This window comes from Podarcis cretensis, assembly GCF_951804945.1.
Source record: "Podarcis cretensis genome assembly, chromosome: 6".
Classification (NCBI taxonomy): Eukaryota; Metazoa; Chordata; class Lepidosauria; order Squamata; family Lacertidae; genus Podarcis; species Podarcis cretensis.
This window is the reverse complement of record NC_137175.1, coordinates 72,543,877-72,559,314: the sequence shown is the minus strand read 5'-3', so window position 1 is coordinate 72,559,314 and position 15,438 is coordinate 72,543,877. Positions and strand designations below refer to the sequence as shown.

The following is a 15,438-nucleotide window of genomic DNA, read 5'->3' as shown; positions in this document are numbered from 1 at the left end:
GGCACATCCTAATCAATAACAAAAAACCAAGGTAAGACAATCAATGGCAAGTCATTCCAATGTGTTTTGAGAATTAAAGGCCAAATGAATCCTATTCATCACTTAGAACGTAGAAAGCATTGATTTTATATTTGTCAGAGTATTAACTACTGATGAAAGAGTTGGCCTGTGAGAGTCACAAGCTTAACAATTCTGTTTGCCAAAGACCCAGCTTCCACAAACAAGAAAATCTTGCTTCATCCGTTTTGTGCAACAGGTGGAAACTGCATTTTGAAATGGGGCTATCTAAAGCTGGAACAGTAATAAGGCATGGGCTAGACTAATACAAATCTTATTTCTTATTCATAAAGCTGTATTACATTTTATCAGCCAGTTCTAAGTGTAGTGTTGCTTGGGCAAGACAGTGCAATGCACATTTAAAGAAGCATCAACCAAAGAAAATGTCATTTTCAAGCCAAGTATATTTTCTTATATTAAATGTGAAATCTATTGTACCTTAAAATGGTCAAATGAGTTGTTCTGCTAGCAGAAGACAGTGTAACAGGTCCCGCTGAAGCAAAGGGAATCCTCCCATCCACCCCACAATCTGCTCTGGAGGACTGGGAGAGTCCCAAGAACAGGGCACAAGGGAGAAGAGGGAAAATTGTTCCATCTGGCGAACGGAAATGCGTGTCGACAATCACCTTAGCACGACATTGAACTCCATCTTATGAGTTCCAACACATTCAGGATCACTCTGCCGAAATGATGTAACTACCCTTGCTGGATGAAAATACCTAATTTAGGATTTGGATTCAGACTGGCCATTTCACAAACTACAGGGTTCTTTCCATTAATAGCAGGGACAGAAATCCAGAAGGGGCTCCTCGCTGGAGGAATAGAGAGGCAATCTTTGCAAACTCTTCCTTCCCCTACAACTCCTGCACTGTATCTTACACTGCTCTACAGGCTTCCAACATTTCCTCAACTGCATCCCTTGCAAAATGAATGTCCAGATTCAATCCACTGTGCATTTGTGTGGTTATCCCCAATTTGTGGCCTTATTTTTGTTTAAAGGGTGTTTCTGGCCCAACATTCTCCTAACGGAAGGGATTACCAGGAGAACATTTCCAGTGCATAAAGGTCAAGTTCTTTTTACTTGTTGCCTAGGCATGAGTGTAGAGACTTATACAATGAATGCTCCATTAAGAAACATGTACTTCAGGCACACGCTAACCAAATAAGACTTCTGCCAATAGTTTTCAGTTTTTAAAACTCCCTTAAAGTATATAATATATGCCTACCATGTACTGGCACAACACTAATCAAGAACACACAGTTAAAAGCAAAAGAGAAACTTTAGAACGATTATTTTATATACAGAATTAAATAGCAGCAATCCACATAAATACAAACGCTTATTCATATTACTGTCAGATAAGATTCAACAAAATACATTTCTCAATGATTTCTTGTGACATACATAACTGAAACCAAGGAGACCTGCATTTTAAATGCAAAAATGAAAAAGTATAAACCAAACATTTAATAGCAATTAAAAATATTAGGACCATATGACAGCTATACCTTATCTAAACACGTAAATGTCTCATGTGGTTCATTATACATTTCTCTATGTATAATATAAAAACTGTAGTTCTAAAAAGGTCCAGATCTATGAATTACTTAAAATATTCTATAATTTTATTTACAAGCTAGTCTTTAGTTCTGAATAGGTTGAGTAGTTGCAGAACTCTTCATGAGTGATAGAGAACACAATTTTTAAAATGTAAGAATGCAATTCTAAGCCCATTGTTTAGTATAGGGCCATAAAATTACCCAGTTAGGTTTGTATATTACAACCTTTATTCTGGAGTAGTTTCCATAATGTCAGTAGCTAGAGTGACCAGTTTGCAGATTGCTGGAGGAACCCAAGAGCTACCATGGGATTTTCAACAGAACCATTCAAAAGTAAAGTGATTGGAGGACTGCAAAGAAAAGCCTGGTGTCTAAAGGAGTTTGCACTGCAACATAACTGTGAAAATAGCCTATTCTAAACACACAGTAAATAAAATGGTATTGGCCTAGAAGGTACCATTGTGGCACATAGCTGCCAAATCACCCATGCCTTTACAATAAAAATTGCAACCCTCACAGTAATATGCTCAGACTTATTTCCCAAGAGATAAATCATCTTCTACTCAACAGGGTATCCTGAATTCATATCCCGAAGCATGGGAAACAAGGAATCCAGAATGGCTATATACAAACGCAACAGAGAAGAAAATGAGAAGCACATCCTATAGGACTTGACCTATATAAACACAGCAGTTTCTCAAATGTTGCCCTATTATATCACTCGCTGACAAAGCTTGAGGATGGCATTGACGACAAACTGTCAATGCCATAAGGCAACTGGGATAACACTTCCCCCTCCCCCCCAAAAAAATTTGAAGGTAGAGACTGCCAGCTCCCTGGCTTATGTACGGGGGGGGGGGGGGGATGTGTCAATATTCTCCTTAAGGTTTTCTACTGTGTTTTTGGCATAATCAAGGTGATTCTTCCAAGATTTAGATTGTGAAAAAGAGACCACCCAAATATTTCAAAACCAGTATCTGCAGCAAAGATTGATTGTTCAGATGCCACACACCAACAACAGTGTAAATCATTAAGTGGGCACAACCAAAAAATCTACATATAAAAACCACATCTTAAGGGTAAAACACTTTTCTACATGTTTCTGTGAGAAACCCAGTACTATGTGGAGAACTTAAAAGCTGTACTTTGTCTACTACAGTGGTGCCTCGCAAGACGAAAAGAATCCGTTCTGCGAGTCTCTTCTTCTAGCAGTTTTTTCGTCTTGCGAAGCAAGCCCATTGACGGCTTAGCGGTTTAGTGGCTTTTAGCGGCTTTTCGGCTTAGCGGATAAGCGGCTTAGCGGCCTAGAAAAAGGGGGGGAAGGAAAAAAACCCACAGGAACTCGCAAGACATTTTCGTCTTGTGAAGCAAGACCATAGGAAATTCGTTTTGCGAAGCACCTCCAAAAGGGAAAACTCTTTCGTCTAGCGAGTTTTCCATCTTGCGAGGCATTCGTCTTGCGGGGCACCACTGTATTCTGAACTTGTTCTGTTTTCAGCAAATTAACACACCAATGACTTTGGTGCCAAAACCTAGAAACTAGTTTTCAAAACAAGAGGAGAATATTAGCTTATTATGTTATAAATTATGGCTACTTGAAAATACACATCCAAAAGTGCAAGATAGTACACAATCTTACTGTTTATTCCAATCTGCTAACACAAACACAAGTAACCAACAAGGGAAAGACATTATAAACCAGACTGAACGGTGGGTGGAACAAAGAGCAGGTATAGCTGCAACACAACTCTAGGGTTGCCATATTTCAAAGTTGAGCTTCCCCCTCCCTCAACATGCCAGAAAATGTGATTTGACTTGCAAAAGATCCAGGACAAAGTGCCGCCTTTCAGAAATTTTCCCTGGACGTCACTTCCACCTTTGAAATCCTGGTAATGTCCAGGAGAATTTGAATGTATGGTAGTCCTACACAACTCAGTCTGAGGCACCCTCACTCCTGAGGATCAATCACAAATTGTCATGCTTCTCAACCAGTAAAAGCAGGGGTCAGCAAACTTTTTCAGCAGGGGACCGATCCACTGTCCCTCAGATCTTGTGGAGGGCCGGACTATATTTTTTTTTTTTTTGGGGGGGGGGAATATGAACGAATTCCTATGCCCCACAAATAACCCAGAGATGCATTTTAAATAAAAGCACGAATTCTACTCATGTAAAAACACCAGACAGGCCCCACAAATAACCCAGAGATGGATTTTAAATACAGTGGTGCCTCGCAAGACGAAATTAATCCGTTCCGCGAGTCTCTTCGTCTAGCGGTTTTTTCGTCTTGCGAAGCAAGCCCATTGACAGCTTAGCAGATTAGCGCTATTAGCGGCTTTTAGCGGCTTAGCGGATCAGCTGATAAGCGGCTTAGCGGCTTAGGAAAAGGGGGGGAAAGGGAAAAAAACCGCAGGAACTCGCAAGACATTTTCATCTTGCGCCCATAGGGAAATTCATTTTGCGAAGCGCCTCCAAAACGGAAAACCCTTTCGTCTAGCAGGTTTTCCATCTTGTGAGGCGTTCGTCTTGCGGGACACCACTGTAAAAGCACACATTCTACTCTTGTAAAAACATGCTGATTCCCAGACCGTCCGCGGGCTGGATTTAGATGGCGATTGAGCCGCATCCGGCCCCCGGGCCTTAGTTTGCCTGCCCCTGCTCTATTTAATTGTTCATTTTCTCTTCCTGGAAAGAAACTATTCCCTAACTTCAAGAACTATGTCCTCAGCAAATATTAATTTCATTAAAAATTTAATCAGGCAGAAATGGCATGCCTGTGTTACCCTTTCATACAGCCTTGAAAGCAAGCCCACAAAAACAACAAACAAAAAATCTTGCTAGCTGGCAGAGAACTTACAGAGAAGGATAGAGAGCCATCTATTTGCTTTCTATGCGAGGTACTGAGACCCAGTGTTCGAAACTCCCATTGTACTAGTCGCATTTTGTGACAGGGAATTTTATTAGCGAAAGCCGTTTCTGAACTCTGGGTGCAGTAGTGCGCCAAGATTTCCCATTAAAACTACAGAGTGGAAGGAAAGGAGGACCTTGTTCTGCATCCCCACTTCCAGTTTATTCTCTGAAGACTGGAGAAGAGACCTTCTTAAGAAAAGTAGGGGGGTAGGCAGGGGAAGGACTAGACCATGTGGGAAAAGAACGTGATATTTTAGCTGCAGTTCATTCATTTCCAGCTTTGTATTCTTGTTTTTTTAAAAAAGTGCCTGGACATTCCGCTGTTGCTCCCGTAACCCCAGTTTAAGGTGTCATTTAGCTCCTCGCTTTCATATCTCAGTTTCTAACACTGCTGAGAGCAATACATCCACTTGCTTCATCAGCCTGCTCACTTGCCTACATGTAATTCCTGGTTACCTATGACTAAACAGGCCAGTGCTTAAATACAAAACTAATTTATATGTGAACTTGGCATGGTAGTGGATTAAACCTGCTAAATAAGATTACCGAGAGTAGTACTTTCTTCTTACTCTATCAGTAGAAAAAGTACAGCCTATGATTTACACCTTCTCTCTGCCAAGCAGCAGCTGAGTATATAGTCCAAATTTATTCTAGAAGATTAACTCTTGTAATCAGACCTGAGCCAATGTTTGATAGATTTAATTTCAGAACCCAATTTGGTATTTCAAGGAGAGAGAAAGTCTTGTAAGTTTACCCCTCTACGTTTGTCAGTAAAAATAAATAAATAAATAAAAATTGCTTCATCTGAAGTCAGAAGATGCTATTTAATGATTTTTTTTAAAAAAAAAACCTAAGCAAATCCTCAAAAGTATAAAGACAGGATTATGTATATTATATATGCTGTGGAAATGAAGAAAAAAAATACAAAACAATGCTGTAATTAGATTTTCAACACCAAGAATGTAAGAATATGACAGCACATTCAGGAACTTAAACAGTGCCCTTTCAGTAATTGGTGTTGGCAACTGAAACAATCTTCTTTGTACTGTTAAATTGTCATTGTAGCACATGCCAAATATTTCAAATCCCTATACAAATCAGCATCAGAATTTAGGAGCCTGCATCAAACTTCGCAATTTTTATATTTTCATTTTTAACAAAATGCTGACATTCGTATCCACACTGCCAAATCAACTATTCCCTCCTGTCTTCTGAAGCCCCTCAGACACCTCAAAATCTACTTCAGGCAGTTGAGCAGATTTTGGAGTAGATTCTGGGGCACAAAGGAGGCGGAAAGGAAGAGCAAGTCCCATTGCATAAGTGGCATTCTGCTTATGCAGCCTTGGATATGACCCTGAGTAGACTTACTGGCATCAAAATAGTAAACTATTCAAGAAAGAAAAACCAGGGACTAACTTTCTATTCTCTCATGATGCATCAGAGAGCTATAAATACCGCTGATCAAGTTTGTTTTGCTGGGCTGCGCACAATTAAGATCCAACATGACATTTCAAATGTAATTTGTGTCAAGGTATTTATTCACAAGAAAGCAGGAAACAAACATGAATTAAGAATATGGAACAGATTGGTTTTGAACTAATTAAGTAGGAATATATGGAAGATGAGACTGAGAATCAGAAGCATGCATAATTTTCTAAGGATCTGTCACACAAGATGTTCAACGCAGGCAGAACAAACCATGCCACAGTTGCTCCAAAACCCAGTTGTATTGCCATTTTCAATAATCAGAGACATCAAGAATTTGTGGTAAATAAATACCACCCAACTTCAAACATGTGCATTTCTTTAAATGGAAAATGCTTAAATCATTTTATTACAGAAATGTAAGGGGAGATTTACAGCAACCAAAAAAATAGCACATTACAGCTTAAACTAGATATTTTAAAGCAAGACACTTAACTTAGAGGAGCCTTACTGCACTTTGCTTAAAAGCAATGATATATGTGGAGCACCTCACACAACTAAGTTTCTAAGAGACATGTATTTATATATTGGCTACACATTTAGAAGCTTTCCATAAACTCATTTAAGAGGAGGTAATTCTTCAGTGGGACGCAGGTGGCGCTGTGGGTTAAAGCCTCAGCGCCTAGGACTTGCCGATTGAAAGGTCGGCGGTTCGAATCCCTGCGGCGGGGTGCGCTCCCGCTGCTCGGTCCCAGCGCCTGCCAACCTAGCAGTTCGAAAGCACCTCCGGGTGCAAGTAGATAAATAGGGACCGCTTACCAGCGGGAAGGTAAACGGCGTTTCCGTGTGCGGCTCTGGCTCGCCAGATGCAGCTTTGTCACGCTGGCCACGTGACCCGGAAGTGTCTCCGGACAGCGCTGGCCCCTGGCCTCTTAAGTGAGATGGGCGCACAACCCCAGAGTCTGTCAAGACTGGCCCGTACGGGCAGGGGTACCTTTACCTTTACCTTTTTAATTCTTCAGTGGGACGGGGTGGAAGCTAACAAAAGTAGTGCATTAATGTAGCTGAATTAAATATAAATGTATTAACATTCTCTCTGGCTAGATTTCAATAGTGGTAACAAGCTTCTTCAATACATCTGGGGGAAATGTGTCCTGTTATTTCTAGTTCAGAATGTTAATATAAAATATATCCTCTCATAATGAAAAAGGAAAAGAAAAGAAACAACCTACCATACCTTGAGAATTCTCACCTTGTTCTCAACTTTGAGGTTTGCATACTATTCACACCCTGGAAAGCCACAAGTTCTCAGTGCATAAATACCACATCCATGGATTTTCCCTTTACTCTTACAATGAAAATTGCAATGAGAATTTTTCCACATTTGTAGAAGCTTTCAGTTCTTCCTAAAATAATCTATTTACCCGATAAAAAATAACTGTTCTCAACTTCACCAATGCTACACCTAGTTCAGGGGCTGGAAGAATGGTGTCTGCAGAGGCCTTTACTGGCTTCTGCAGGGTCTTCCCCATACCTCTCCACTGCCATCAAGCTTGAATGAAGTATTCTGTTTCAGTCAAAGGACTAGGTAATGTTTTATGTTTGGGGGAGGCGGTGGTACAAGAAGTCATACAGTTTGCAAAAACACTCTTCTGAGAACAAAGCCATATGCTTTGCAACTAACTTGTGGGCTCCATTGTCCCAAATAAAAACATCATCTATAAAATGTAATTAAGTTATTAAGAGTAGCTTGCAAGGTATGATTTAGGACAGCCTTTCCCAGCCTGGTGCCCTCCATATGTTTCTGACAAAAAACTTCCATTAGCCCTAGTTAGGAAATCAAGTTCCAGAATATTATGCAAACATCTGCTTATACTGCCAAAGAAGTTGAAAGATGGAGTACCTACAAGGCAAATGCAAGATAGGAGAAGCCCAGATCAATTTTCTTGAATGCTTGTATATCCTAAATTATTAAAGGAAAGGGTTCAGCAAGCAAATAAAACCATATGTTGAACTCTACAATCAATGGGCATCTTTTACAAAGCAATAATTTTGCAATTATAACATCATTATTTCATTCAAGATATAAGAATATATTTATCTACTTTAATAGCTAAGTTGTATTTGTGTGATATACGTACATAATTCTGTCATCTATGTATCTTGCAGAACACTAAAAGACTCAAATCAATTTCACCATTGTATTTCATCTATTTGCCAAATATTTTCTAGCTATGAAGTCAAGTCATTGTTCAGCAGCTAACAAATACTGTCAAGTTCTATTATGCCTCATAACCATTCAAGTTCTTAAAACTGCATTAGCATTTGCATATCCCAAAAATGAAAAACAATGTAATTTCATTGCAAATTCACTGTGAAACATTATAACCTTTCCCCTCCGTTTCCTACTAAGGAAACAACCATACCAGATTCCAATTTATTTTTTCCCAGTCACCTTTTTCAACTGATCTTCATATTTAACCAATGGCTGTCAACAGTACAGCTTCTTGATGTATTTGAATCAGCAATTACAAAATATGTTGTTGCATCTCTTGGAACCTATTCTGAAAATACCATGAAGCTTTTATCATGAATTTAAATAATCTAATCCTTTCTCTAATTTATGCACAAATTAAGGCTGCAACCCTATGCACATTTAACTCCTAAATAATCTCCCATTCAGTTCAAGGGAGCTTACTTCTGAGTAGACATGCAGAGGACTGCACTGCAAAGCAATCACTTTAAGCAAACAAAGATAGCTGAATGTGCGCTGGGGTAAGTGTCAAATGGAGATAGAAAAGTTCTGAAGGAAGATGAACATTTATGGATAGTTTCAGTGGATTCATTTCTTCAGATAAATCATTAGTCTTTAACTTTGGACTTGCTCACTTGCCCAAATCACCAGAATTGATATGGGCTGTTGCCTATATTTTTAAGATATACATATGAAATACTCTATGAGAACATCCCAAAAAACCTGTAACTGACATGTGACTAGTAAGAAGTGGAAGTGGTGGCAGCTCAATGTTCACCAGCAAAGGGAGCTGCTATTGGATAGCAGGAACAACTTTGCTGCTGCTGCTCATACTACATCAAGGTGAGGTTGGTTCATTAGTAAAACTAAGTTCTGCAAATCTGGAGGATGCATACTTGAAAAATCCTGCACCACTTAAGCCACTGATGTGGCTCATAGTGGAATTATTGCTTTTAAGAATGGGGACAAAACACATTGGTACAATCAAAAAAGTGTTTACCGGGTGTACTATTGCTCTAGGAAGAGACCAACATGTTGCTTCTAAGTATTAATGATGAGATCATATATGTTGCTTCTAAGTATTAATGATGTGATCATATATGTTGGGTAGAAGAACTGCAACTCAGTAGTTCATGATCAGTTAATTGCTAGGCTAAATTTAGGTTCTTATTCATTCCTATTTCACATCTCTGACACAATCACCCGTATTGCATAGAAACCGATGCAAAACTATGGTGCAGTTCATCTTCATCTTCAAACAGCATGTGACCTGCTACATATTAGCACCCACTATAACTATCATCTTCATAATATACACTAGTTACAGGTAGGTAGCGCTGTCCGGAGACACTTATGGGTCATGTGGCCAGCGTGACGAAGCTGCTCTGGCGAGCCAGCACCAGCGCAGCACACGGAAACGCCGTTTAGATTTTGTCCAAGTGCACAAAAAACAGAATGTACACAGTTAAATACACATAGCAACTACATTCATGTATCACATTAAGACAGGATTTCCAGCTTACGATGAACAAGCAGGATGCTAGTGCACACAGCCTGTTTAAGCTGAATTTGCTTCTCCTATTAGACAGTAGGTAAATCAAACCAGGAAGTCAAAACTAAGCTTGGCTTCTTATGATGTGCAAATCTGGCAACCTAATTTGTTGCTTCCAGAACAAGCAGGGGTTGAAACTTGCTTACAAACCTTGCTTATTTCAGAGCAACAAACCAGGATGCTTGATTTGCACATCATAGGAAGTCTGGTTTAATTGTGCTTTCCTGGTTTCCTTTACCTGGAAGGGGTGGAATGGGTGGAGCGAGTGAACAGGCTGTATGAACCAGCACACTGCTTATTCACAGTATGCCAAGAATCTTGACCACTCTTTCATATTGAACAAACAAGGCGTGCAGGCTCTAGTCATTTAACTGAATTTTCAAACACCTCCATTATCAAAATATGCACACAGCACATATCTTTGCATTGTTGTGCTTTTTAGCATAAGATTGCTCGCAACAGAATACTAACTAAATTCTAACACATATTAATTTGGGAATGTGGAGGAAGGTACCTTGTGAAAGCGATTTCCATTTATACCAACAGATGAATTGTGGATTTAAGATGAACTGCATTATAGATGTGTGAAACAGAATGTCATCTCTGAGGAGGAGGAGGAGGAATACAACATCTCATCATATAGCCAGTTATTTTGTGTTATTCATGTCAGAATGAGAAGCCCATTTTAAGTATAAACCACACTTGCCAGAGTAAGAGAATGCTGTTTCATCAGAAAGTATCTAGAAAAATTGTTCTACAAGCAGTTTTTTTTTCAAGCCTCCAAGATATATTTTCTGCTGTCATCGTTGAAGTCATACAGCTTTGTTTGTCACAGCAGAAATGAAGCAGACATTCAAATTTCAATTGAAGAGGCAAAAATAGCAGTCTGATTTATCATGCTAAATTTTACATATAATACCATGGACTTGTTCTTAGTTCTTTTAATGAAACAGCAATTATTGTAGTCAAACTACAGACTTGTTCATATTAGCCTATGGAGACAACTTTCAAAGAACAAAAGCACTTTATAGAACTAGAATGATTCAATTGCTGAAAGGAATATAACAGCATGAACACAACAGAATTTAACTTTTATTGGCTGCCAGTTCACAACTGATGTTATGTGGATAATTTCTTCCTATTAACAGATACACAGACAGCACCAGATAACTTTTATTGTTAACTTTCCGGAGCTGCTTCTGTACAGATGTTAAAAGTAATATAATTTACTCAACATTTTTCATTTTATTTTTGTTTATTATGTAACAAATTAGCATTTCTTTTAACAGGCTAAAGGCAGCAGCCCAAAGGAGGGTGGACAAAATTAATAGTGCTTTTACTGCTAATTTTAAAAAATAATTTAGAATTTGACATTTTAGAATTTAACTATGATGACTGTACCTAAATACATTATGCTAAAAGCTATAGCTCTCTTAAACTTAACCCATGGCTCTCAGCCACACATATTCACTTAAACATGTTTTTTTGTATAAAAAATCATGTGGAAACATACTTGACATTTTCATCTCATGCATTGTATTGGATTGTCTTCAGCTATGTTCTACTCAGAGTATACCCATTGAAATTAATGAGCATGACTAACTTAAATGGGTCTACTTGAGTAATGAGTTGCATACAACTCATAATATTTATTGTATCCTCATGTATTAATTTTTAAGGCTTACCTCCTATAGGTTGAGAGTGGCAGTCACCGAATGCTAGAATCTAGGAGATGCTATCTTCTATCTTAGCAGGATCGTCCACTGTACCCACCTGGGTGTACACGACCCTTCTAATTATTCAAACTCTATGAACTACACATAGTTATTACTCTACCAAACACCATGAAGAGTCACCATTGCTCAGGGTCCATTTGATTCCAGTCCTTTTTTGGAACATTTTGAAGGCTCAAGTCTTTAAGTAAATTATCTTCCTTAGAGTCCCTGCGTGTACAGAGACCACCAAATAAAAACTTATAAATTCCTCAGTCCTATCCTATCCCCAAAAATAATTCTGAACCACAACATATTTGCAGGTTGCATGGTCTAAAAACTACAATTTTTTTGCATACCAATATGCTTAATAGCATGTTTTTCCACAAAATGCAAATTATATGTCAAATTATTTCCTTTTAATTGTGATTTAAATAATGATTTCATAGAATGACAGAGATGTAGATTTGGAAGGGACCAGGATAGTCATCTAGTGCAACTCCCTGCAATGCAGAACTCTTTCAACCAACATGCCGCTCGAACCTAAGAGTCTCATGGTCTAACAACTTAGGATGGACTGCTTTAAATAGTCAGGATAGCTGATTTGAATATAAAGATAAAGATAAAGGTACCCCTGCCCATACGGGCCAGTCGTGTCCGACTCTAGGGTTGTGCGCCCATCTCACTTAAGAGGCCGGGGGCCAGCGCTGTCCGGAGACACTTCCGGGTCACGTGGCCAGTGTGACAAAGCTGCTCTGGCGAGCCAGCACCAGCGCAGCACATGGAAACGCCGTTTACCTTCCCGCTGGTAAGCGGTCCCTATTTATCTACTTGCACTTAAGGGTGCTTTCGAACTGCTAGGTGGGCAGGAGCTGGGACCGAATGACGGGAGCTCACCCCGCCGCGGGGATTCGAACCGCCGACCATGCGATCGGCAAGTCCTAGGCACTGAGGTTTTACCCACAGCGCCACCCGCGTCCCTGTTTTGAATATAGACAATAAAAAGAGAAAATCAACTTTTACTCAAAAAACTGCACTGTGTTAACTCCCTTATACTTGGGATTTACACTCTCCTAATAAAGACAATCTAAAACTGTTGGTGTCAACTTCTCAATGGACAAACTGAAAAACTTTTTTCCTTGTTACCACTTGTAACAAATACCTCACAGAACAAGACCTTCGTCACACGCATATGACATACCACACACTTAAGGGCTAGATTCACCTAAGGAGTTCCATTAGTGCAATGGGGTTTCCCCCACCTCCCCTATGCCCCCATTGCCTATAGGGGAGTCAGGATAACCCACAGAACAGTGCACAGGGGGAGGAGAGAAAAATCCTTCCCTCTGGCAGACTGAAATGCTTGCACTGATGGAATGAGTGCCAGAGCACTACGAAGAATTGCTCCTCCCTTTCAATCCAACAGATCAAGTTCCATGTCAGTTATTTCTGTAGGGGTAACTCAGGATAGGGTATTCAACATGTCCTCACATAACAGATATAACAGTTATTTTGCCTGCTTTTTGTTAGTAAGGGAATAATGAAGAAGAAGAAGCAAAAGAAGAACAACAACAAGAAGAGTTTGGATTTGATATCCCTCTTTATCACTACCCTAAGGAGTCTCAAAGCGGCTAACATTCTCCTTTCCCTTCCTCCCCCACAACAAACACTCTGTGAGGTGAGTGGGGATGAGAGACTACAGAGAAGTATGACTAGGCCAAGGTCACCCAGCAGCTGCATGTGGAGGAGCGGAGACGCGAACCCAGTTCACCAGATTACGAGTCGACCGCTCTTAATCACTACACCACGCTGGCTCTCCCTGGAAGAGAGCCTGTGGAAATGACCTTATTTTTCCTCGCTTTGTGTGGATACAGGCAGAAGGACACAACCTGGGTAAAAAAGCAGGTTCCAACTGAACACATTCATAGAAAGGAGCCAATAACAGTCACTTTAAATATGAGTTTACATCCTCATTTCTTTTTGTTTTACTCCTGACACAGTGAGAGCCCGCAAGAGTTGAGAAGTAAGTAATTTTGTTAAACAAGTAACTTTTCATGAGCATGGCCCAAGAACTTGTACATCATAAAAAACTAAATGAACAGCACTATAGAAAAATCTTCTGGACCTAACATCATATATCATAACACACTTAACAGTGAGAAAAGACTATGTTTACGGAAACACATGGGCCTACATATATAGTTATTTACACACACATGTGCACATACACAAATTATACATATCCAAGCTTTGTTAATTGTACAACTATTTCAGGGAGGGAGTGGGACTTGTTCTGGCACACCCTCTCTCTACAATTGCTAACTTGCCTATCTAACGAGTCAACCCACTTCCACAAAGTTCAAACCTTAAACAAAATGTGGCCATGTCACAGGTTTCCAACAGCGGAATGATAAAACAATGAAATCTATAGACTGCCTCTAAACATCACCGCTATTTTTCAGCACCAGTGGAAACTAACTGTGGGCCACACTGGTTTCCTTGAAGTCATCTTCTTCCAGAGCAGCAATCCCCCCCAAAACCCCAGAAGGTAGGTCCTTCAGGGGGTTTCAGCAATTTTGATACTGGTGGGGAGAGACGCACATACAGATCGGCTCTAAACCCAATGCATGCCGCCACTTGTCCAGTTATCATCATAGAATTGTAGAGTTAGAAGGGACCCCAGGGTCATCTAGTCCAACCCCCTGCAATGAATGAACCTCAGCTAAAGCATCCATGACAGGTGGCCATCCAAGCTCTGCTTAAAACCCTCTAAGGAAAGAGAGCCCACCACCTCTAGTGGGAGTCTGTTCCACTGCCAAACAGCTCTTACTGCCAGAAAGATTTCCCCCTCCAATGTTTAGTCAGAATCTCCTGTCTTGCAACTTGAAGCCACTGGTTCGAGTCCTACCCTCTGGAGCAGGAGAAAACAAGCATGCTCCCTCCTCCATGTGACAGCCCTTCAGATATTTGAAGGCGGCTATCCTATCTCCTCACAGTCTCAGCTAAACATACCCTGCTCCTTCCACCGCTTGTCATACGGCTTAAGTTTCCAGACCCTCGATCATCACCATCGCTCTCCTCTCAACACGTCGGCAGCCCTCCTTCTTGCGGAGTTCTCCTCCCAAACCGATTCCCGTCGTTTGCAGACACGCGCGGGAACCGACAGCGATTTTTGCTCTCCCAAAGCCATTTCTGACATTCTCCCCGAAAAAAAAAACCCACCCTCGATGTCCCCATCTTTACCCCTCTCCTTCTAGTTCTGCAGTACAACGAGGGTGCGCCGCCGCCGCCGCCCTCAGTAGAAAGGTAACCTAATTTCCACGCCACCGATTCATCCAGACCTGGTCGTCGCCACCACCACCCCCCCCCCAACCCGGCCAGCCACCTTCTCCAAGGCCGCCCCTTGCTCACCAAGCTTCCCTCGGGATTCCTCCAGCTTCTGGATCTGGTTCTCCAGGAAAAGGACGGAGACGCCGAACGCCAGCACGGCCAGCAGCTGCAACTTGGGCGGCAGCATAATCCGGAGCAGCCCCATCGGCAGCAGCAGCCGCAGCAGCCGCCCAGCAGCAGCCGCCGCCGCCGCCGCCCGCCTGGTCGCACGTCCGCCGAGGGATCACGACATCACGCGAGGCCCGGGCAGGGAGGCCGGAGGGAGCTTCGGCTCGGTTGTGGGGGGGGGGGGGGGCGGACACCACACACACACACACACACACACACACCGCGGGCGAGGGAGGCGGCGGCGGCGGCGGTTCACATCCCTCGGGAGACGTCGCGGCGGCGCCTCAGCGACGGTCCCTTCGGCCACCGACACGTCCGAAGAAAACACCTCAGCGGCTCCGTCAGCGACTCCCGCTCGCAGGCACGAGCTCAGCCTGCGCGCGCTGCTCGGCAACCGAACGCCCGGGCGTCCTCACGCCCACCGACGTCGAACCAGCCAGGACGCGGGTTCCGCCCCGGCGCTCGCTTCTCAT

At 41.6% G+C, this 15,438-nt stretch overlaps 1 protein-coding gene across 2 annotated transcripts in view; it reads right to left on the bottom strand.

Moving 5' to 3' along the window:
- Positions 1 to 15,381, bottom strand: part of HS2ST1 (heparan sulfate 2-O-sulfotransferase 1) — a 92,200-nt gene extending 76,819 nt beyond the window's left edge. Inside the window, exon 1 of one of the 2 annotated variants that reach the window (XM_079981656.1) lies at positions 14,879 to 15,381. In XM_079981656.1, the coding sequence (XP_079837782.1) occupies positions 14,879 to 15,002 (124 nt within the window). In that variant the 5' untranslated portion in view covers positions 15,003 to 15,381. The remainder of the gene's footprint in view (positions 1 to 14,878) is intronic. The other variant, XM_079981657.1, reaches the window with a different exon arrangement.
- Between the last annotated feature and the right edge of the window lie 57 nt (positions 15,382 to 15,438).